The sequence below is a fragment of the Lepidochelys kempii genome, chromosome 1 (assembly GCF_965140285.1).
Source record: "Lepidochelys kempii isolate rLepKem1 chromosome 1, rLepKem1.hap1, whole genome shotgun sequence".
Lineage (NCBI taxonomy): Eukaryota > Metazoa > Chordata > Testudines > Cheloniidae > Lepidochelys > Lepidochelys kempii.
This window is the reverse complement of record NC_136380.1, coordinates 298,128,328-298,153,802: the sequence shown is the minus strand read 5'-3', so window position 1 is coordinate 298,153,802 and position 25,475 is coordinate 298,128,328. Positions and strand designations below refer to the sequence as shown.

Here is a 25,475-nt window from a genome sequence, read left to right as displayed (position 1 = left end):
AATTAATCATTAGGGCTGCATAAAGACTGGAAATTATTTATTGTGAAAAACTTGGAGTGAAATGAAAAATTTTCATTTTGATCAAAGTGTTTCACAGATTTCTTTGATTTTCTTTTTGCAAATCTATTTCTGACAAAAAAAATTGTGTAGTTTCAAATCAAATGGAATCAAAAACAAACTTTTTTTGTTTTCTTTTGTGTGGGGGGGAGGGTTTTCTCTACTTTCTCTCTTTTGGGGATTAAGAAAGAAAGAAAGGGTGGGAGAAAAAAACCCCAAACTGAAAAATATTCATGTTGATACCATTCTGTTCAAACCAAAAACCCAAATTAGTTTCCTTGTTTTGTTGGAAAATCAGAAAAAATTGAATGTCATGGAAATTTTTCTTGAAAATATAATGTACAATCCAAGAAGCCATTTTTCATTAAAAAACAAACAAAACTAGTTTTGCTTACCACTCACTATACCTGCTTTCACAAATGAGAACCTCATAAAATTTGGACTTAAAAAGTCACTTCAGAAGCAATGATGCATATCATGTCACTGGCTTTACAATTATATTGATTTTGAGTTGAAAAAATCTTGGTTTGGAGAAGAATATTTTGTTAGTGAAAAGATCTTGTCTTTTACATATTTTGTAAAGTTACCAGTTGCATCTTTGTGCACTATGAGAATATCTCATTGATCCAATACTTAATTATTCACATTTGTTAAATTTTCCATGTAAAATTAAATGTATTCAAAGGAAATGGTGGGAATAGAACTCAGAATTGTCCCCAGCACTCCTCATCTCCTGTGCTCATGAAAGCTTATGCTCAAATAAATTTGTTTGTCTCTAAGGTGCCACAAGTCCTCCTTTTCTTTTTTCATCTCCTGTTGTTAATATAAATTACTGTTGTTACATAAATTAATATAAATATAAAACTTTCAGAACTGATGCGAGCATGGGATAACTCAAATCACATGTTGAATTTGTTCCAGAGCTTTATATAAAATTTATAGATTGTACCTTTGATTTGGTTTAACTAACTCATGAACAGATTCAACACATGTACAATTGCATGTGTTTTGTCAACAGAGAATTAACTTCACACCTGATTTCTGGTTTTTATATATGTCTGGCCCCTGATGATGTGCAGAGAAGTGAAATTTAAAAAATTGACATGGAAGGGAGGGAATAGCTCAATGATGAGTGGTCTTTTGTATAAAGATCTAAAGATATATTGTATTCAGTATTGAATAGTATACCAAACTCACTTTATTCAAAGCACATTCAATTGGATTCTGTTTCATGAAACTTAAGATTTCTGGAAGGGGTAGGGAAATAGTGGTCATGTGTGTTGAAGTTCTCCAAAGGTATAAGTGAGTGTGAGAGAGAGGGGGGTAAGGGGGGCCAGGGGAGCTAGTTTGTAATTATGTAGTTGGAGAAATTATTTCCATGTGAAATACTTAAATTTTCTTGGCTGTTGTTCAGATTAGCCACACTGGATTTTAATTCTTGAGGATTTGCAAAGCATTACTTCATTCTTATTTGTAGCCAAACTGAATTCAGTGCATTAGAAATCACACACATGAAAGTCTCATGTGATAGTACTTGACAAAATGTGGTATTCCATCTTTTTATAGCCTACAAAGAGAAATTGCAGATTGTCAAATGTACAGATATAAAAGGTATTTAAATTAATTTTACATATAATTGATACAATTAGAATATCAGATATTTACTATTTTTATATGGTATGTCATATCCGTGGATAATATACTATGTGAATTATCTTTTGACTCACTATACACTCTAGAAAGTCTTTAGACTTCTAAAAAGTATTATTAGAGTAAAAGTTTTAGATCATTTCCTCTCTAGGTTGCTGGGTTGAATGCAGCTAATCTGTTAGGTACTGTTTAGGAAAGTCATTGCTATCTGGTGGCTTTTTGGTGGTGTGTGTGAAATGAACAAGTGGTCTCAGTTCAGTTCTTAGCAGTCATGTATTTTTGTGCATGTAAACAAATCCACCAATTTCTCGGAAGTACAAAGGAAATTTTGGTAATGGGAAATAAAAAGACGTGTGTATTGAAGGCAAAACAAAAATTATTAATTGGGAAAACGCTAAAACTTCATTTTGAATGAAGTAGTGAATAGTCTGAAAGCAACGGAAGTTCTCCAATCAGTCCTATATTTATATTCATTATTCTGTTTGTTAAATGCTACACAGAAATTCTATCTTTCCTCTGAATATCTTATATGGCTTTACACACATTAAGCTTCCAAGTCTCTGTGGATAATAAAGTGTCATTATCCCCATTTTACATTTGGATAAATTGTGACAGAGAGGGTAAAGGATTTGCCCAAGATTACAGAGCAAATCAGTGCCAGAGCTTGGAATAGGAATCCAGAAATCCTGGCTACCAGACTCTTGTGCTAACTGCTATAAACGCAGTCTAATATTCTGTTTAATGACACATCACATGCTTGTGCTATATATAATAACATGAAGTACCAAAGGAGTGATCTAATTATATTGCATTAATAAAAGTTGCTCTTTGGAGGAGGGTGATGTATTAAAAAGAAGCCCCTGGTGAGAGAGTCAGACAGCTGTCCAGAAGAAAGGTAAAGATCCCGTGAAGTTTTTCTCTCAATAAAACATTCTTAATATCCAGGATAATATTTGAGCTATTTCCAGACACTTCATAGGCCATAGTCATCTTTATCTACACAATTACTGTACTACCAGCATTTAACTAAATGGGGTAATTTTAAAGTGTTACAGTTTACAGATTTAGCTGTGGGCTCCCACTGACTTTAAATGAAGTCTTGTAGCTAAACTAACATACTTTATATAATGTACCCCTGTCTGTTAAAATCTAATATAACAAGAGAGTAATATTGCATTTATTTGACTTTCAGCATTTTCAGCTCCAGTTTTTTAAAATGAATTTGTGTGCATCAATTATTTTTTTAATTTATTTGTTTTTTCATATTAATTTAAAACACAAAATGTAATGTTGCAGAGTCTTCAAGTTTTGGATTTTGATTTTCCTTCCAGTATAAACTGATCGTCGTATTATAGGGGAGAAACTTAGCCAGGGGGATTTATAGAATGGTACTAAAATGTGCATAGGTCTGCTGTGTTCTGTTGCCGTTTTTTGGCAGGTCTTAAGGGACACCGCACAAGAACCGCTTTCTTAAAAAAAAAATATACATATATAATATCAATAAGTCATTTGCCCAAAGAAAATAATATATCTTTGACAGATATTGAAAAGTGTAGTTCCAGCCGTATGCATCAGGCCAGAAAAAAATAAAGCGACAAACTTACTCGTGAACTTGAAAAGTCGTTTTTACATTTTCCCCTCAAAAAAGTTTCCTTGATAAAAATGTGGAAAAAGAAACCTTTCTATTATTCATGCAGTGAGAACAATTAAGAATAATAGTGTATAAGCTTATATTTAAAATTTTAGTTTCCTTGTATAATACCACTCTGCTAGATGCATTAGGTGTGTATAAAGACAAGTCCTTGTCTGAAAAGTATAAAGTTCTCTCTTTAGTTCACGAGACATATTTTGTTGGGAATGATCTAGGTGACATATCTCTGATTTCTTTTCTTGGGAGATTTAGTTTTTAATATGATAAAATGAAATATCATACTATTTCTTCTCCAAAGATTGAAATCTAACTGAATTTCTTATTTAAGTCTCCAATCCTGCAAAGGCTTATGCATGTGCTTAATTTTACATAGTCAGTATCCCTTTTGAAGTCAAGTTATAAAGTTAATCATGTGAATTAAGTGTTTGCAGGATTGGGGCACGAATTAGTACTGATAGACTTTCAGTATAAACTTGAAAAAGATTTAGGTCATAGTTTACCCCTTAAATTACATTGCACTGTGTGCTGCAAAGACATAGGTAGTGACTCCATAGTTAAGCCTGAGTCTGAACTTGCATTATTGGGTTTCTTTTCAGGACCCCCTCCCTTACTCAAAACAAACATTTTTGAGAGATTGGCTTGTTTGTGTGGGATACTTAAACTAGGGTGAGATTTTTAGTTTGAGAATTTGAAAGGCCCAGGATTAAAAATTTGTTTTCTACTTGATCAAAAGCTACTTTTCTTTAAACTCTTTCCCCCAGTGTTGTAAGCCATTTTGGCCCATGTGTCCTTAGCTGGGGTAGGTTTTGGAACTCAAAACTTCAGCCACAGATGTGGCTCTTTAGGTCTTTTGAATAGAGTAGCTTTAAAATGCAGTGCGTCTTCCAGGGAAGAATTATTTAGGAATCTTAAACCCTTATGGACAGGGTCAGAAAGTATAAGGCGAGATAAACTAATTACATTATCCTGGTGAGGTCATTTCCCATATGCTTAATTTTAAAACTCCTTGGAGTTTTATTTGGAGCAAACTAAAGTCCATAGAAAATCCACCCAACTTTTTTGTTCCTGTTGACACCAGTTCATTAGGTATTGTTGTTGTTAAGAAGATGGTGTCAAAATGGATGTGTGATTGCATTTCACTTTGATGTGTCCTGGCTGGCCTGAAACTAGAAGGCTATGACAAGACTTCGTTGATTCATGGTGAGGCAAGCCCCACTTTGTCTCAGGAATATTTCCATAGCAGACATCTGCAAATCCCATTTCCACACCTTTACAAAACATATTGCTTGGACTTATCACCAAAGGCATTCCATTTTGGATACTCTATGCTCCATAATTTTTTTAAGGTAAGCGAAGTCAAAATCTCCCACCCTTCCTCCTAAAAACTTTGTCTTCACCTGGCATGGATTGACTTGTTGTTGCTTCTCATTGCAGCTTTATTTTCATTTTCTTTTGGGACAGCCCTTGAACTTTTTTCTTACCTGGAGCAAAAATCCTGCAAACATGTTCTCTTTAGAGAACATATAATTACTTCTGCTTCTCTGAGGAGATCTTGCAGAATTCTCATTCATCCAAATGCTTCCTCTCAGAGTTTGGAGATTCCTCTTGCACCTCCTTCCTCCAAGCCATATTTTTGTTCTAAGTTGATCATCTTGAATTGGCTTTTCCTTTTGGGGAACTTTGTTGGTTCCACAATTGAAGGAATTGCATGGAAGGTGCAGATGACAATGTTTATAACAAGTAGGGGGCTGAGTGGAACAGCCATGAGTAGGGAATCTGGCTTGTGTCATCTCTTGCTGCCTGTGCCCTCAAAAGTCAAAAATATGTAAGCGTTAGGAGAGTTCTGAATGTGCATATCAGTTAGTTTTGCAGTTAGGAGCTAAGACCCAGGAGTAAAAAATTCGGCAGGCTGGTATCTTCAGAAAAGCATAATTACAAGTAAGTGATGAGTCAGTGTCATATTAATTATTGTATCTTGACCACTTTTTCCCTCAGCACACATCTGCAGTATTGTCAGGGATTTCTTTGTGTAGTGAATCACTGAAAGATTGGAGTAATATAATTTTGTGCTAATTGTAATTTGACAGAATTTCTGTTGTATAAAATTATGAATGCAATACAATTTATAAAAAATCCTTTATGTATAAAGATAAAGGTAGTAAATTGTGACTTTTTAAAAACATTTTGGCTGTCCATTAAAATATATTCTGGTAAATCCATCTAAACCAAAATTGTTTCCTGTCACACATGGAGGTCCTGCTAATGGTAAACCATCTGAATAGCAAGACAATGTACCATTCAAAAGGAGGAAGATTAAGGAAGAGAGAAACCAATTCTTCTGTTACAAATGAAAATAGAAATCTTCCCTCCTCGGCAACACTCAGTTATTGTAACTGATATGTAAACTTGATTTTTATCCAAGGTAATGTCAAGTTTTAATGAGCGATAGCTGGTGGCCCCAATAAATGTTTGTATGCACATATTTTTTCTTATGCAACCACAATTTATGTATTATCTCATATCTGCATAGAAAAGAGAACATGAACTTTTATATATTTTTTAAAATTGCTAATTTTATGAGTATGAAATTAATTTATTGCTACATATATTTTTCCATATGTCCGCTTGATATCTTAAGTAAATCAATCACTATTTTGAACAATTTATAATTACTCTCTATGTTTAAATGCTCTTTTCAGATTTTTGTTTTGTGGTTTTTTACTGGAATTATACATACATAATATATACAACTTCAAGAACATTCTTTATTGTCTTTTAGTACACTTTCAAGTGCTATCCTTGAAAATAATTTATATACTATACAATGTAACACCACAACTAATATTCTATTTCAAAGAGTTTTTTAAAAAAGCAAACTCATCTGGGCCCAGTTTCTTAGCTGTTAGTGTAGTCTGGAGGCATATGGTCTGACCCCAGCAAGTTAGTACTCCTGCAGGAAATAATGGCAGGAAGTTTTACAAGAGGAACTCCCATGAGTTGGAGCCTGATTATATTGGGGAAACTTCTGAGTGAACCTGTGGGGAAAACAGTTATATACAAGGCAGGCAGCAAAAGTCCCCTTGCTGCAGTGTTGAAGACCAGATGACTGTTGCTGAATTTGGCAGATAATTTTAAACTGTCTCAATGTCCAGTCAGTAGGAATTGGAGAGGAACAGTAGTGGTCATCACATGAGGGTGAGTTGTCTCATGGGAGTTTATTTGCATAAGTAATGGAAGTTACTTATAAGCTGCTTATCTAATACTATCCCAGGCAGTGTTCTTTGTTTTAACACTATAAAAAAGTGTGTCAATCCTAGCTCACAGCACTGCTATACTTACATGGGTGACCAAAAGCTCCATGATGAATTAGTAGTTCTTAAGAAGTTATAATTACACTTTCAGTTTTCTAAGGAGGCAGATTTGCCTCTCCAGTGTGGTTTTTTTTTTTTTTAAATTGAGGAATTGAACCGAACTGTAAACTCTGTATATGATCGAAACCATTTCAAGCCAGGGGTTGCTGTGGCACCCCTAGCACCCCTATTTTCAGCTCCTGTGTATATCTGCTGTGGTAACCAGTAGGTTCCTTTTTGTTGCAGATAGGGTTTGATAATTTTAGTGTACGTGAGAGGATAGCAGATGTTTTTTGTTAAAGTGCAACTGCATATTGCATCCACAATGTATAGCTGTGCTATTAACATTGTTGTACTTTAGTCATCAGCTTGCTGTTACAAGCTTCTTTCCTGAGGTGTTCAACTAACTTTAAAAGCAATCTGCAGATATTTTTGGGAGGCAAGGGAAGGGGATAGTAAATCAAAATGAGTTTTGTTGGTTTATTACATTAGAGAACCACCATGTAATTTTTGATTAAATTTGGCACAGTTAATGCCCAAGTAAGGCCTAGGATTGCATTAATGGGGGTGTAGAAGTCAACAGTGGCTGGTCTGTGGGCTAAGGTTGTGGAGAAACTCATTCACTGTATTTACTTCTAGACAGAGCTTTCTTTAAAGGAAGTCTGTCATTACCTGTGAATGTACATACTTTAGTCACAACATAAATTTTGTACATTTTATTAAGGTATGGGCTTTGTGCAAATGTTAAAATCACTTTTAAGAACTGTTTTGGTCTCTCTCAAATCTTATTGGCAGTGTTATTTTGTTAAATTAGTTGTATAAAACCTTTCTTGAATGCTCTATTTCCATGACCCCTCCCCACATGTCATTAGGAGTTAAAGGCACTCAGACCCTGACAGGATTTGTAAAGATTATTTTATAATAGTTAGGTCCTGTCTACCCTAGCTGGATAAACTATGTTAACCACTTTCTGCCAACAAATGTGTTCAAGCAAATACTGTGTCCAGTGCAATGTAAATAGCCTAAAATCACAGAAGATGTTTACATATTTTATAGTGGTGATGAAAATCTTATCAAACTGAAACGAGCTAGGAAATTTTAAAAATGAAGCTACTCCTAAATTCACTCATTGCACAGGTATGTGCTTTAAAGATTTGGTTTCTGTCCTAACTCTTAGTTTCTGACTATGTAGCTGATAATCATTATAATCTTCTATCTTGTTGAGCAATGTACTTCCTGTGCTAGTTATGCAGCATGATATAGCATCATTTCTCACAGACAGACAACATTGAATACCACACAAAATATATTTAATTTCAAGTTGCATTAGAAGTATAGACCAAATCAAATAGGAAAAGAACTCTTCACTCTTCACTGGCAGGCGCCCAGCACACTGAAGCTGGAGAAATTTGCTTAGCAGTACCTATCAGGGTAGCACTTGAACCCTCTGGCCCCTCCCATGGCTGTATCAGGATGGTAGCATTCTGTACCCCCTCAGTTTCTTCTCACCACCCATGGTGTGAGTCAGAGCTTTCTGGGCTGCATTTTCCTCACAGTTTATGCAACAAAGAGATTTTTGTGGACTTTGTAAATAGTTTAGTTAGCAATAATACCCTTGTAGTTATTTAATTAGCTTAATAGTTGCAGTTTATTAGTATTACCTGATACTATGTCCTCACCAGGTTTCAACCACTGCCCTTCTTGCAGGGTAGCTATTCTGAGTAATGACCCCTGCGTTCGTTTTTTTTTTTTTGTTGTGTCTACGGAGAGGGGCAATTAAGGACAAATGCTCAAACTGTCATTCCTTTAAGAAAAGGAAACAGGTTGCTTGGGATCTGCATTTGAAACCACATCTCCTGGAAGAAGCCATTAGGACAGATTCAGGCCTGGGGCCTTCTCATCAGTTGTCAGAGCTGGTTTCAGACTCTTCTTTGAGAAAAAGTGACTGTTCCCCTTCCTTTGGTCCCCTTAGGAAAAGAACTCATACGACTAATCAGAGCCATTCCAGGACTCAGATGGATTCTTCCTCATGGCTCTTCAAGTGCCCAAGATGGAGCAGGGCCGTCTATCTGCTCTCTGGTACAAAGGCAAGATCAGAGCAACACAAACAGCCTTCCTCCATGCAGATAACACCCTGAACAGCTGTATATAGCCACAGCCTGCCAGGCACACATGCGTTACACTCCAGCTTCCACAATAATTGGTTACCACTTGCAGGGTGACCCCAAAACACTCACACTCCTGGATTTTCCTCCAAAATGTGTGTTCCACACTGTCTAGCCCTCTTCTGGACAGTTCAGATATATTAAGTCCATTGCCCCTACAAGAGGACCAATACACAACAGTTTGCTACCCTTAAATGGAGTCACCCACACAATTCATGACATTGAATTAGTTTTGATTAAAGAGTGATTAAAGACAAGTTTATTTAACTACAAGGAGAGAGGTTTTAAGTGAGTATAACTATAAGGTATTATAGTTAGAAATGGTTAGAAGAGAAATAAAGATAAAATGCTTTCCGGTGCTAAAACGCAACAAACTAGACTTGGTTCACGGTGAAGTCCTTTATCACATGTTCCCAGTAACATTGCTGACCAAATTCTCAGGCCAGGATCTGCTCCCAAAGTCTAACAGCTGTTTCTTTTGTCATCTTAGGTTAAAAAGAGTTGGCTAGGGAGAGATAAATTGGGACCCTTCATATTATAGTCCAGTACGCCTTTGAAATGCGTTTTCCTGAGGGTTATCCTTAGATAAAGTTCATTCCTGCTGTGAGGCTGGAATTTTGGAGTCTCACGGTGAAAGAGGTTTCATGCTGCTGTTAGGTAAGATGTAGTTCTGTTTGTTCCTGCCCCCTCTTCCTTGCCAATGAATACCTACTTGATAGGTGGTTGCCCATCAACTTGGACACTTGGCTAGAGGCATCAGCTTGTCCTTTGTCTTTGAGAAACTAATTTACCCTTCCCCAGACTTGTCTGGTAAACACTCTTCGGTCATGATTTCAGCTTTTGTTTATAATTTTATGTATAATTTTACTATAAGCAAGTCATCATGATATTATTGACCAGTGAGTTATTAATTTTAATGTCTATATTTATATTAAAATTTAATATTAATCTTCAAATGATACCTCACAAGGTATATTTTGTACAAAGATTATTACATTAGTGTAGAGGGTGTGAATACAGGGGTGCATCCTGAAACAGCCATCCAGTTCCCCTTTTTTGTCCCCCTTTTCTGGGACCCCTCTCACAAGTGTCTGCTCCTTCAACAGATCCAGACTCTACGTGTTTCGGGAACTGCAGCATCAGGGAAAGGGGTTCTATTCATGATATTTCCTGATCCCCAAGTTCAAGTGGGCATTGTGAGACTTATTCTTCGAGGACTTGTTCATGTCCATTCCACATTAGGTGTGCACACGCCACATGCACTGTTACCAGAGATTTTTCCCTCAGTTGTGTCTGTTGGGCTGTCTCTCTAGCACCCTTTGGTATAAGGTGCGCTGCCGGCCCCGCACTGTCTCAGTTCCTTCTTACCACCCGTGATGGTTGCTGTGAATGTCTCCTCTTGCTTCGGTGTCACGGTTCCTCCCCCACTCTGAACTCTAGGGTACAGATGTGGGGACCTGCATGAAAAACCTCCTAAGCTTATCTTTACCAGCTTAGGTCAAAACTTCCCCAAGGTACAAAATATTACCCCCGTTATCCTTGGACTGGCCGCTACCACCACCAAACTAATACTGGTTACTGGGGAAGAGCTGTTTGGACGCGTCCTTCCCCCCAAAATACTTCCCAAAACCTTGCACCCCACTTCCTGGACAAGGTTTGGTAAAAAGCCTCACCAATTTGCCTAGGTGACTACAGACCCAGACCCTTGGATCTTAAGAACAATGAACAATCCTCCCAACACTTGCACCCCCTCTTTACTGGGAAATGTTGGATAAAAAGGCCTCACCAATTTTCATAGGTGACCACAGACCCAAACCCTTGGATCTGAGAACAATGAAAAAGCATTCAGTGTTTTACAAGAAGACTTTTAATAAAAAATAGAAGTAAATAGAAATAAAGAAATCCCCCCTGTAAAATCAGGATGGTAGATATCTTACAGGGTAATTAGATTCAAAAACATAGAGAACCCCTCTAGGCAAAACCTTAAGTTACAAAAAAGATACACAGACAGAAATAGTTATTCTATTCAGCACAATTCTTTTCTCAGCCATTTAAAGAAATCATAATCTAACACATACCTAGCTAGATTACTTACTAAAAGTTCTAAGACTCCATTCCTGTTCTGTCCCCGGCCAAGACGACTACAGACAGACACAGACCCTTTGTTTCTCTCCCTCCTCCCAGCTTTTGAAAGTATCTTGTCTCCTCATTGGTCATTTTGGTCAGGTGCCAGCGAGGTTACCTTTAGCTTCTTAACCCTTTACAGGTGAGAGGAGCTTTCCCCTGGCCAGGAGGGATTTCAAAGGGGTTTACCCTTCCCTTTATATTTATGACATTCGGTAAGGCAATTATCAGTGGTTTCTCTCTGTTCATAGTGTAGTCTATAGTATAGTTTTAGTGTATATTATATATTGTAAATCCTTTTTTGTAGGTAGTTAATACTCCCCCTACTTATTGTTAAGGGGCTCCTTCGCTCCTGGGGCTGGGCATGCTCCAGTCTCTGGGTTTCAAACCTTGTGCCTCCTGTGGTAAGGTTATGTTTGTGAGCAACCCACCCTCCAGTTGTCTGAAGCGTCTAAGAGAATCTTATGTGAAAGACCTCTGCTAAATTTGTCAGGACTTTAATCCTTGCACAAAGGAGGACAGAGCAATCAGACTTAAGGCTATCCTAATCCAAGCCACCCAGATTCAGCACTGAGCACTTCAGCCTCAGTGTGAAGCACTCCTCCAACACTGTGTGCATGCTAGCACCGCTCTCCATTCCTGATGCTGAGGAAGAAGCACAAAAAGCAGCACACCAACAGGGGGTGATTGCTGGTGTCGAAGAAAGACATGCAAAGGGAAGGCAGTGGAGTGCCACCCGTGTTGGGCCACTTCTCCACCCCCAGTCTGATGGCGATACTGTCGACATACTGAGACCATTGATTCCGGTGTGGGACCCTCTGCTGACGCCAGGAAGTCATTGTAGTGCCAGTGGCATTGCAGTGTCTTCACCTATGGAGGACTTCATAGTCACCAGAAACTTATTGTTGCCCCTGGTCCCACTGACCATGTTAGGTCAGCTGACTACTTTGTCTTCCTCGAGCAGGAGAGAGCGTGATGCTTCAAGCTTCTTGCTGGCACCAGGCCCACTCAGAGGCAAGCTGACTCATCTATCCTCTGCGAGGTCATCCCAAGACCACCACCGTTTACCAGACCGTTGGCACTGATCAGAGGTAGTGAGAGGTACTGCTGCCCCAGTGGTTGCGTAGGGAGGATTCTTCATCTGAGTCTGATGTGGAGCCCTATGGTCAACCTAAGGGCCACAGGTATCCATCCTACATGTCGCCAGACCTTGGTGCAAGTCCTCCCCAATGATACCTAGCCAGGAGGACAGTGGCTTATGCAGTGACAATTCTGGAATCTCCCACCATTCATGGTTGGTTGCTTCCAAGAGGTGGGTTCCCACTCCTCCAAGTTTGACAGTGGACCCCGAGTCCGGTAACAACCTCAGTACCAATTTACAGGACATAACCCCAATTGAGGTTATTGAAGCTGGAGAAGAGGAAGAAGTCCCTCCTCCAGTACAGGCCTCTTCCTCCTCCTCCCCAGACGAAGCCATCTTGGGGCTGAGCAGCTCACTTCCTCAAGATGGCTTTAGGGCTCATCAAGAGCTTCTGAAGCGGATAGCAGCTAACGTGGGGTTTCATACTGAAGAGTTCAAGGAATCATCTCACAGCCTCATTGACGTTCTGGCTGCAGCAGCTCCATCAAAAGTGGCCTTACCCATTAATGAGGCAGTAATGGGTCCAGTCAGAGCCCTGTGGGAGACCCTATCTTCTCTGCCCTCCTCTTCGAAGAGGGTAGAGAATATATATTATGTGCCCAGTCAGTGGGTCTGAGTATCTGTACTCTCAGCCCCCACTCTGGGATCCCTCGTATTGGTGCTAATGAAAGAGACAGACAGGGCCAGTTGAGCGCTACCCCCAGACAGAAGGACACAAAGAAACTTGATCTGTTTGGGAGGAAAGTTTATTCAACACATGGTCTACAATTACGTATCTCAAACCAGCAAGCCTTACTGGGGAGTTACGACTACAGTTTGTGGGATTTCTTATCCAAATTTAAGGACCCCATGGCCCAAGACTTAAGGCAGGAATTCTCAGCCCTCTTAGAAGAGGGAAAGAATGTTGCCAGAGCCTCTCTCCAGGTGGCACTGGAGGCAGCAGATGCGGTGGCCAGGACAATGGCCTTCGCTGTCATCATAAACGATGCTCTTGACTGCAACCCTTGGAGCTCTCTGTCTATCCAGGGCCTCCCTTTTGAAGGCTCCTTACTATTTTCAGAGCACATGGATACCAGACTACACAGCCTGAAGGATTCAAAGGCTACTATCAGGTCCTTGGACCTCTATGCTCCATCCACTTTAAGGAAGCACTTCAGGCCTCAGCAGCTGCCATGCTTCTTGGCTTTGCCTCTAAGACAGAATTCCTATAAGAGAGATGGGAGAGGTTACAAGCGCCGTCAGCTGCTTCCGTCCACCTCAACCTCCCAGCAGGGGTCATGTCGGTATTCTGGTGGGCCCCAGCAGGCCTTTTGAAGGTGTGCCTGAGAGCGCTATACCAGTTCCCGCTTCATATCCTGCTTCCCCTTTATTTTTGGACCAACTGTCCCACTTCAGCCCGGTGTGGTCCTGTATAACATCGGACTGCTGGGTGCCAAAAAGTATATGAAATGAAAGTGTTTTTTTTTTAAATTTATAAAAAGTCCATTAGGAAATAAGGAAAGAGATAAAACTAACTATAATGGCAAGATTTGAGTCTGTCAAAATAATTTGTCTTACAAGCACATTCTGTAATTTAACATTTGCCTTTGAACCTTTTTATTGACCAAATTAGATAAGTCAGCCACAGGAGCTGAGGTGGGTAAATCAACACATTCTGTTAAGTTCTTTCTCTTCTTCTGTCTTTCAGCTGGTTAGTATATATTCTTGTAAGAATAACATTTACATTGATTAGATTGATTGAATTTTAATAACATGGCAAGCAGTGACTGTGTAATTAATGGTCTGTCAGCATTTCCTTTTCAACACTATTCTTTTCAGGAGAACTGTAGAAAGCTCAGCTGTAAAAACTCACTGTGTATAGAAATACGGCAGTACATGGTGGATGGCTTGAGAGGACACTTCTTTTCTTCCCAATCTCTTGCCGTTTCCCAAATCAGTTACTCAAAAACGTAATTTCCTGAGGGTTACTTTCACTTGCACACTTCATATCTTATGGTGTTCTGCTGTCCACTAAAGCTTGCTCTCTGTTCATGGTGCTAGATTCCTATATATACATTGGCTCCCTTTCCCCTCCCCACCTGATAAAAATAAAACAATTTGTAACTTGTAATGACTTGTAAAATAACTTGAAAAAATGGTATCATAAAGCAACTTCCTCTAGATTCTTTCAAGTCTGGCTTTGGGGCATTGGGTGAGTCAGGAGTAAGAACTGGGAGTCCCTCACCAGATGTGCTTTCTCCCTCGCACTCTGCATCAGGTTTAGAGCAGTCTGATCTGCTGACTAAGCTCTCTGGAGAAGAGAGAAGAAAAAACTATTTTTCTAGCATGTTATCACTATGGGCAATAGGCTGGAGGCAAAATTTGTTGCCTTATGTATGTTAATTTAAAACTACAATATTCTGTGGACTCTATATATAAGGATCAGAAACTTGAAATTGCCTTCACTTTGAATTTTTTTAGTATTCAGTTCTGTCATTCTTGTATTGAGTAGTACCTTACTCTACAAACAGTGTAACTGATCTCAACTACTCACAGGTAGTAATGTAGTCAAGATGTCAGAATATGGCTTTTCAGCTGTGCTTAGAGCAAACCTACCCTGTTGTGATGGAAAATCAGTGCTGTAGAATACCAAAGTACTAGAAATTCTAAATGGCTTGGCATTAATGAACTTCAATAGTTGAATCTCATTCTGGGATTCTGAAATTACTGGAATTGTTGGAAATTAATTTTGATTTGCTCTTGTGAACATGATACAGTAAAAGCTGTTTTATCCTGCATGTTGGAGAATGGGGGGTGCCGGCAAGTGAAAAATGCCGGTTAACTAAGAGAGAGGGAGTTTGGGTGCGGGAGGAGGTGTAGGGCCCGGGTTCTGGGAGGAAATTTGGGTGTTGAAGGGGACTCAGGGCAATGGGTTAGGAGGAGTATTGGGGTGTCGGATCTGGGGGGTGCTCACCTTGGGCAGCTCTCCGCAAGCGGTTACCTGTCCCAGCTGCCTCCACCTGCAGGTGTCGCCCCCGCAGCTCCCATTGGCTGCAGTTTCCAGCAAATGGGAGCCGCAGAGCTAGTGCGCGGGGTGGAGGGCAGTGCACAGAGCTGCCTGCTGTGTCTCCGCCTAGGGCACCTTGCACCCTTCCCAAGCCCCCTTCCACACCCCCTCCTGCACCACAACCCCCTTCCGACCCTGTGCCAACCGGATTATCAACTGGCATTTCAATGAAGATCAGAAATGCCGCCCCCCTTTCCCCCCCGTCCCGTGTGTGTGTTTTGAAAATTAGGCTTTATAAGTCCTCAGAAAACCTGGAGAGGGTTTTTATTTTTATATATGTCTGTCTGTGTGTGTGTGTGTGTGTGTGTGTATATATGTATGTGTATATATATATATATGTATGTGTATATATATATATATGTATGTATATATATGCAATTGTATACCTAATTTACACGCATGATAACTAAGCAAACAAATTAGGTGCACAATTGCATTCACACCTCTCCAGGTTTCCCCCCCACTGCTGAGGACTTATCAAGCCTAATTTTCAAAAAGAGCAGAAGCCCAGAGCTATATACAAATGTGAATGCAATTGTGCACCTAATTTGTTTGCTTAGTTATCACGAGTGTGTGGGTGTAAATTAGGTATACAATTTCACAAAGCCCTGGGCTTCTGCCATTTAGAAAATCAAACCCTCAGGTAGGGTTGCCAGCTTTCTAATGGCACAAAACTGAGCATCCCTGCCTTGTCCCTACCCTTAGGCCCCGCCCATGCCCCACCCCTTCTGAGGCCCTGCTCGTTCCATTGCCCCTCCCTCTGTCACTCTCTCTCTCCCACCTCACTCACTTTCACCGGGCTGTGGCAGGGGTGTAGGAAGGGGGTGAGGACTCCGGCTGGGGGTGTGGGCTCTGGGGTGGGGCCAGGGATGAGGGGTTTGGGTTGTGGGAGAGGGCTCCAGGCTGGGGCAGGGGGTTGGGGTGTGGGAGGATATGGGCTCTGGGCTGGGGGTGTGGGCTCTGGGTGGGGCCAGAAATGAGGGGTTCAGGGTGCAGGAGAGTGCTCCGGGCTGGGGTAGGGGGTTGGGGTGCAGGGGCGGGTAAGGACTACGGCTTGGGGTGCAGGCTCTGGGTGGGGCTGGGGATGAAGGGTTTGAGGTGCAGGAGGGGGCTCCAGGCTGGGGCAGGGGGTTGGGGTCCGGGAGAAGGTGTGGGGTCCTGGCAGTGCTTACTGCGGCCCCCAGGAAGTGGCCCCCCGGTCCCTGCGGCCTAGGTGCATGGAGGGCCAGGGAAGCTCTGCACATGGCCTTGGTGCCCACAGGCACCACCCATGCAGCTCCCATTGGTCACAGTTACCAGCCAGTGGGAGCCCTGGAGCCAGCATTCAGGGCGCAGGCAGCGCAAAGAGCCTCCCTGGCTGCCCATGTGCCTAGGGGCCGCAAGGACCTGGCGGCCGCTTCTGGGAGCTGCATGGAGCTAGGGCAGGCGGGGAGCCTGCCTTAGCCCTGGGCCATTGCTTCACTGGTGACTGGACTTCTAACAGTCTGGTCAGTAGTGTCAACTGGAGCCACCAGGATCCCTTTTTGACTAGGCGTTCCGGTCAAAAACTGGACACCTGGCAACCCTATATCTGGGCTGTGTATTTCTTATTTGTTGTTCTTCTATACCACCCCACATTTTCTATGTAATATTTTAAGACCATGTAGAGGGCTGCAAACAAGTAATTTGATTATGGGCCATAGAGATAAGTCAGTAGATTCTTCTGTCAGCAGATGGAGACAGAAAACATGAACTTTTGAGTTACAACATCCCTTTATGATTTGCCATCTGACTCCTCCTCACTTTGCTGTTTCTAGCTGGTGGGATAGCTACCAAGCTACCTCACTGACAGAGCCTAGAAAAGGGAGAGGATGTCTTTACTACTGCTAAGTACAAACAGGAATAACATGGTTTCCAACTGAGTGTTAAGTGTGTACTTGATCCAGTTATACAGTCCTAGAAAAAGGATTTCCAAATCCTCCTCATGTTTTCCTAGTCATCCGTATTCCCTTCAAATTGTGATGGCGTCAGAAAAATACTAGCAGGTCTGGCAGACTTTCTACTAGGTTTTGGTATACACAATGGCAAATTTTGGGCTTGATACAGTTACCTGCACAGTGTACAATGGCTTGTACAACATGGAAATTAGAATTAAAGTGGAATTTACTCATGTGCAGGCCACCAGAGCAGTGCATACTGATTACACAGAGAAACTCTTATCTCAGTAAGACTTATCTCTATGGCCCATGATCAAATTACTTGTTTGCAGCCCTCTTCATGTGAATTAGGGAAACAACTCTAAAGATATTGGTAAGATTAAACTAACAGGATCTATTACATGAATTTTATTTGAGCTAACACTGAGCTAAGCATCCCTAATTTAAATACTGTAAAAAGTTGCTTAGCTGTAAAACGATGCGGGGCCAATTGATATGAAAAGTCTATCATTGTTTGTAATGTGTTGAGAGTTCAAATAAAGGTCACTGGGTCCAGATGCATTTTATTTCTTCCTAGAATAGTATAATATTGTGTACAGTATAGTAGAAGATAAATCAGTATGGAATTGATTAAGCTCTTAGGAAAAAACAAAGGATTATAATAAGTAAACTGCAGTGGTGATTTACTTCAGTATACATATTGATCTGCACACTTCGTTAACAGGAAGATTTACTGAGTTCTGGGAGAAATACTAACATATCTGGATCCCTCTCCTTTATGTTCTGATTTCATTTTTCTCAGACTTGCAGAATGTTGGAGGAGGAGGTGTTCTTGATTCTTGAACTTTTTGTGTGGGTGTTTAAACTAGAGAATGATTACTATGTGTATTGGGAGGCTCAGGCTTATGAGGTGTAATGGATTTTATGGGATGTTTTGCATTTCATCTGAGTCAAGCTCCGTGTTATGCTTCACTGCTAATTCAGGCAATGTTCTATGGATGAGAGACCCATCTTCCCATCAGAAAACCTCTTAATCTTGGAGAAAGTGCTCATGGCCAGGAACCAGGAGACTGAGTTATAAATCTCACCTCTGACACTCTTGGCTACTTATATTTATGTGCATGTTATAGCCTTAATATTGAGGAAAGCCTTGTAATCTTACCTTGAGTACCCCTGTTTTCTTTATTAAAAAAATAAATAAAACCCCATTGATTTTAATTCATACACTACAAAAATATCTTTTTAAAACAGGTGTTGCAGTTAAAAAAAAACGCTGTCCATTCTGACATGACATACAAAAAACCAAGAAGTACTCCACATTTTGGTCACTTGTTACACATATTGATGGCTTGTGTCACATTTGTGTGAAAGTTGGACGGTATAGTGAGGCCTAGTAAAGCAATAAACATTTGTATAGTCACATCCCTGTATTTATTTGTTCAGGATGGAAAAGGAAGTTTGTGATCTATCACACATACTTGTTCATGTCTTTAACTTTGAGTTAAGGTTGTTAGGCTGTGTAACTCACCAATGAAACCCTTAACTAGCAAAGAAAAAAGCATTTATATGATACAGCAGCCCCTCTATATTCCACTCACCAGTTCCTCGTCGGCCTCTGTTATCTGCCTTCCACCACACAGATCTTCACCCTTATACTGGACCATTAACATGCAGCTTTGTTTCTAGGTATTCAGGTGATTTGGTGGTTTGTCATAGCTGAGCTCTCTACTCCCTTCCAAACTGATTTCTCACTTCCACATCTCCTTTCACCTCCTTAACCTATCTAGAAGGCCGCTTACAGCCCCTTAGTTCCCAACAAAGCTGCTGCACGATGCGCTGGGTGAACCAACATCAGGAGTGAGGGCATGAGCAGGCATGGTGGAGAAGAATGGTGTGATTGGAGATATGGAGTGGATGATTTAAGGAAAGGGTGTATGGCGGTGGTGGTGGGTCTAGATGTGGAACGTATGGGGCTCTGTGTGAAAGCCCAGTGGCTCGGCGCTATTGGCACTTGAAGACCTCCCCTGATGCTACCTACCACCCTTCCTTTCTGTGTGTGTGTGTGTGAAAATGTCAATACATGGTCTTAAAATATTACATAGAAAATTAATTCTATGTACTCTGAAGTTATTTGTGTAAATGTGGAGATTAAATTCAATCGTTAAAGGGATTTTAGTTCTGCATTAAATTCCCAATTCAGCAGAGAATTGATGATTAAATCCATCCCTATTCGGCAGACCATTTAAGCACATGCTGAAATATCAAGGATATGCTTTGCTGAAATGGTGTCTTAATTGCTGAGCTGCAGGCGTATTCCAGTGTATTCACATTGGGGAAGAAATATATGTTTGGAAATAAATAAATAAAAACTTGAGTAGTTCTGTTCAGTTTAACAAATTCAGTTGCATTAATAATGTGATCAGAAGTGTGAAGTTATTGTTGTATGGTTCAGAAGTTGTCTTTTATTTAGTTGCTTGTATTATTATAGTTCAGTAAGGCTAGATGAACAATGTAAATGAAGAATGATAAAAGCACGAATAAAAATTAAATTCAAAATGTTTCGGTTTTGATCCATCACACTCTTGCTGTCATTGATTTTTTTCCCCCCATCATTTTTTGTTCTCTGATCTAATGAAGGTTTGTTTAGAAAGTATTTTGTAAATGCTTGAATGAATATTAGTGTGTTTATTACAGGTGTGCAATATTTGGGGTTCTGTAAACATTTCCATAATAAAGTCCTCTGTTCACAGGGGTTTGATAACTTGCTCATAAAAATGTGCTTTGGGCAGAAACGTGGTGTACCAGTCTGTCTGAAAGCTTGTGTTTTGTTTAAGAAAAATCAAAAGTCTGTGTTTGTACACTATAGAAATTTTAAACACCCAGTTTAAATCTCAGAATGTGACTTAGCAGCTGTTTTCTTCATATTTCTTATATGCATGTCATTATAAATAATTGCTTCATATTATTCTGAATCCTAACAGCTCCTTTACGGAAAACTCAGGTAAATTATGCAGAACTTGGAACTATAGAAATGAGAGATTTCATGCTAGATTGTATCTGGAGCTGTTAAAGTTTTTCAAATACTATGCTTGTTAAAAATTGGTAAAATAGACAATAATTCCCAAGTATTTATCACTTAACTAATATGTGTAATTATTAAGTTCACATACATTCAGGCATCTACATGGTGATCATGACTAGGGTTCCTAAGTGCTATGGTAATATTAATAATGGTGGTTATTATGTATTTAATTGTTCTCATGTACACAGCTCTTCTTTTTTCAAATGTATTTCTTTTTAAATTAAGCCACCAGAAATAACAATTACTTAACGCAGCAACATTAGAAGTCTGACATCCAATAAAACACAAGAAGTTTAAGAGGGAAAATTAAAGATTAGCTTTAATACAAATATTGCCATACAGCATGCAATGTGGAAATCAGCATTGCTGCTTGGGCACAATGGAATGAGATTACAGCTCTAAATGTTGCTGCATTTGTCAGACCCTTAAGTTTGTTTAAACACAATTCTCTGCTACGTTCATGCTAAAAACTAAAGATACGTCTAGAAATTATGTTTTTCTGTAATTTTATCTACCTGGAATGGATACTGTATTACAAACTGCTAGTGATACACTTGCGTAGTTTGTCAGCAGTAAAGGAGTTACTTAACTTTTAAGGCGCGTCTTTGCCTGACTATTGCCTCAGTGTTTGAAGGAAACTAGAGATGATAGAACCACTTTGATTGACCCTGACTTTTGTTTCTTATTAAAATACTTCAAATACAGATACATTTTATTTCCTTGATATTTTTCTGTCTGCTATGATATTTGAAATACAAGTTCTTTGAGCAATCAGTTGAAAGAATGGCTAGTTTTATGCTGTTTTATGTAAATGCTTCTGTATCTTGTACTGAAGTGTGATTTTTTTCGGACAGTTTTGCAGCAGTAGACCTCAAGGTTTGCCTGCTTTGGGTTTTTTGCACCAATGCTGACGTTGTTAGAAGCAACTTGCATTTAATAAGCCACACTAGGGCAAGTCACATTTTACTTCTGGCTAACATGTCTATATTATGGGTTTGCACCAGTGCAGCAATATCAGTGTAGTTGCAGCGGTGCAAAAAACAAAAACAAACAGACCAAAACAAAATCTAACATAGACAAGCCCTAATTAATCACAAATGTATACCTCTAGCATCCTACAGTAACTGTACGCTAGAGGGCTCTCTTTCTTTTCTCCCACAGTGGAAGATGCGTTATTACTATGCTGTGCTAAAACAAAACATTGGTTCTCCGCTGATCTTCATGACTCATGCAATTAAATTGTAGACCTAAAACAAGAGGGAGAGGAGGAAAACAATAAAATAGGCTGCATGCATTCAGCTTACTTTAAATGTTAAAAAAATGTTTTCTTTTATTACATGGGAATAGACTGCTCACTGAAGGTCAGAGAAGATTAACTTCTGACGGACATTCCTAGTCTAGATTTAGTTGGTGTTTGTTTCCACACTTGTTAACTTTATGATGTTTTGCATGATTTATTGTTTTTATTTTTGAACTTTCGCTTATATATTTTCGTAGAACTTGTACATAACCATTGTGCTTTGTTTAAGCTCCAGAATATAATGTTCTATTCCTGGCTAATGGCAAGCTTTGGTTTATTATAATTAGGGCTGCAGTTTTGCCATGTTACAGAAAAAGTCAGAGGTACCATGATTTTTCTATTTGTCCATAACTTCCTGTAGGAAGGCTCTAGGTGGGTTGCTGGCCTGGTTTGGATGGGAGGCTCTGGGAAGGAGCAGCGGGCTGCTGGTGAGTGAGCTCATCCTGCACTCACCCTGCAACAGTTGCTCCTGTGTCCCATGGAGATGGGCCTGGCTACCTGTTTCAAGCATTGTGATCTGGGACACGGGATTACCGAACCATTCACTCAAATCTGGCCGTCACGTTGCTTCCCCCATATCGTGATGGAGGGGCGGCAGGGTCAAGCCTGAGCAAGTGGCACTGGGACCTTATGTGCCAGGTTGCGACACCTGGAGCAGGGAGCCAAGGCAGCCACTGCTGCCCGTGCCCAAGGTGAGTGTGGGACAGGCTCACTCAACCCTCAGGCCCAGCCCCAGGGTACATAGGAGCTGCCAATGCTGCGGTGAATGTGGGGCAGGCTCACTCTCTGGCCCCCACCTCCACCCCCAAGGGTCTCCTCCCCTCAATGGGGTGGGAGTAGGGTTGTGGTCCTGGGGTAAAGTGTGCTGTTCCAGGTAGTGGGTGACCCCTTTATTTGTCAGGGCATTTTTTAATCAAAATCATGGAGCAAGAACTAAACCCATGACTTATAGTGAATTTACCATGACTGCTCCGTGATTTTTGATTAAAAAATGTCATGTCAGATTTGCAGCTCTAATTATAATTTTGCAGTTATTACAGTTTGAAATCAGAATTATTGTATACAGCATCATTTATGTTCATGGCACTTTACACACAAATGACAAGTACCCCAAAGAAGTTAAATATTAAGGGTCAGATCCTTAGCTAGTGTAAATCGTCATACTCCACTGAGGTCAGTAAAGCTATGCTGATTTACACCAGCTGATGATCTAGCTATTGACTTTAATGGGTGTAGGTTCAAAGCCTAAATGAGACTTAATACAACAAGGGACAACAATAAACAAAAGGGCAGGCCAGAGTTGTGCGTTAGTGAGGGTTACAACAGTGAAAGATTGTGAGCAGTACTTACGTATGCATCTTACTGATTCCTCTTTTGGTTTGTTTTTGTTTTTAATTAATTTCATATTAAAACATGGATAGTGTCCAAAAAGAGAGTGGAATGACTGTACAGGAGAAAAAAATGTAAAATGCCAAAGGTGCATCCAGTTGCATTTTGTGTGAATATCTGCTTCCCCCTTCAGCTATAGACTACTTTATTAATATATCTTCAGTAGTTTATGTAAATTACCAACTAGTAAAAGTTGGAGGATCTGATGAGGAGGCATTGGAAAAGGATCTAAAATCCATTGAACTGAATGAAAACCTGAAGAAATCTCCTTATGTTTGTTGTATGATTAACAATTTTTATTTGACCAATTTAAGTTGGTCCAAGAATTACTTAGTACGTAATGATACTGGAGGTCTTAGATTTACTGTGGAGAGAATGACTGACCTATTTCTACTTACTACAGAGATAGAAAGTTGCTCTTTTGTTACAAGTTATGCACTTTTAGATTTCTGTAATTTCTGTAAACAGAGTAAGGAGAAATGATTAATTTTATCTTTTCTGCACCTTCAAAGGGACATCAGAGATGGCCTCAGAAGAAAAAGCTTCTATCCTTCTCATTATTTGAGAGAGAGATCCCCTCATAAGAGGGACTCTCCTTTCTTCAGAGAATCGCCTGTGAGCCGAAGGGATTCTCCACACAGCAGATCCGGCTCCAGTGTCAGCAGCAGGAGCTACTCCCCTGAAAGAAGCAAAGCCTATTCTTTCCACCAGTCCCAGCATAGCAGAAGTATGTCATCTTTACATAAAAGAAATATTTCTCAGCAAGGTAATGCTGGATTAATGATGAAAACTGATTAGTGAGGTGAAATTAATTCTCATTATATAAGATCTTTCTCTTTATATAATGAAGACATTAGACTTTTTGTTCTGATTATGTTTTGCCTGCCTTATTAAATGTTTCAGGGAGCTCTTTATTCCTTTATGAATATATGTAAAGGTCTCTTGAGGGAGCTTGCAGGTGTTTTTCAACAGCCTCTCTAGGCTGACTGCAGTTCCATCAGCTGCATGACTTTTCTGTGTACAGTAGTTTATTTTCCTTTAGTATCAAATTCTTCTGTTTCTTTCTCCCTTTGCTGCTGTGATGGATCCCTTTACAGGCAGCTTTGCCATGAGCAAGTAGGTGAGGGCTTTTTTTCCCCACAGTTGAGAAGAAAAGAAAAAATTCTGGCGGGGAAGCCAAATAAAAAGTAAAGATCCTTACTTTTCAAGAACATGATATTTCATAGAATTGTACTAACAATGCATATTGGTTCTTTTAGCAATTTAACACTCTCACTCTAATTCTCTCAAATCTTGCAACCCTCAAATCAATGCAAAATCTTTGTCTAAAGCTAGGCAATCCAATGTATGGCCTGGATTCCAAAGGGTTAAATGTTCATTTTTCACAGAAAGGTGATCCATGTCTGTTTAAAAAGAATCCAAAACCTCCATGTATGAAAAAATGCAAACAAAAGTGGAAGTATGTTTTCTTTCCCATTGAGGTGCTTATTGCTACGACTTTTTGTGCAGATGAGGTGGATTATGGATTTCTGTTCGTACTCTTTACAAATACTAATGAAATTGTGTAAAATCTGTTGTCCACTTTGGCAGCAGTGTTCTTTTTGTTTCTTCTAATTTTAAATCCAGATTTACTTGTTGTTATGTGACATTTACCCTGGATTTTCCAGGGTGCCCATACCAGGCAGTTATATCACCTTTCACCCCAAAACATTCCAAAGCATTTAACTAACTGTGCATAAACACAGAGGAGTTTCTTCACTCGCTACTGAAATACAGACTACCTCTCAGGCTTTTAACAATTGCAGCAGGGCTACACAAAAGTTTAGAACAGAAAGTAAAGAATATGACACCCTCCTGAAACTGCAATAGGGATTTAAGTAAGTAGAATATAATTATCAGGGACAGGAGAAGATTGTCTAAAACTTGGGGAATGTTGTGGGATTGGGAATTTTCTACAGTTAAGCACATTTTTTGGCACTTCTGCAGCATGTTAACATAGCCACTCATATATTGAAGTCTAATGGAAAAACCTGCTGTCTGGGCTAATAGAAAATTGCACATTTTGAGAGAAATGTTCCCAATTTGCAGGGGGTTTTGTACTTTTTTTCTAATACATTGTGTTAGTCACTAACTGCATGTTTGTTCAGAGATGTCAAGTTGGATGATGTAGTGTTATTGTCTCTTTAACAACACACTTCAGATGTAATCTGGCAAAGAGCTTCCCAGAGCAGCAGCTATATTAGTCAAAGTGGGATATCCACACTTAACGTCTGGGCTGTCTTTTACTCCAGAGTTAAATGATGTTTTGTCTATCTCCATTAAACTGTTTTTAAGAAAGCAACTTTGTTTGCACCATGGTACTTTTTCTTAAAAATGGCTTGCACTCTAAAAATTGGTAGTTCTGAAAGCGTTTGTTTTGATGACCGAGTTAAAATAGTTTACTTACGGAGTGGAGAGGGCTTCAGTTGTTTGTTAGAATAGTGTTTGAATATAGTTAGACAGGAAATCTTTGCTTTGAAGAACATGTAAGAAAAAGCCTATCCTGTTATCTTTATTGTATTTTGAAATATTTAAAGAACCAAAACCTGGCAGGGTCTGTAGATA

The 25,475-nt window shown here is 39.8% G+C and overlaps 1 protein-coding gene across 9 annotated transcripts in view; it reads left to right on the top strand.

Annotated features, from left to right (window-relative positions):
* Nucleotides 1-25,475, top strand: part of PPHLN1 (periphilin 1) — a 139,895-nt gene that overhangs the window by 38,624 nt on the left and 75,796 nt on the right. For 7 of the 9 annotated variants that reach the window (XM_073328026.1, XM_073328022.1, XM_073328023.1 and 4 more), the window contains one exon: nt 23,384-23,637. In XM_073328026.1, coding sequence (XP_073184127.1) covers nt 23,384-23,637 — 254 coding nt within the window. The remainder of the gene's footprint in view (nt 1-23,383; nt 23,638-25,475) is intronic. The other 2 variants (XM_073328028.1, XM_073328025.1) reach the window with 1 other exon arrangement.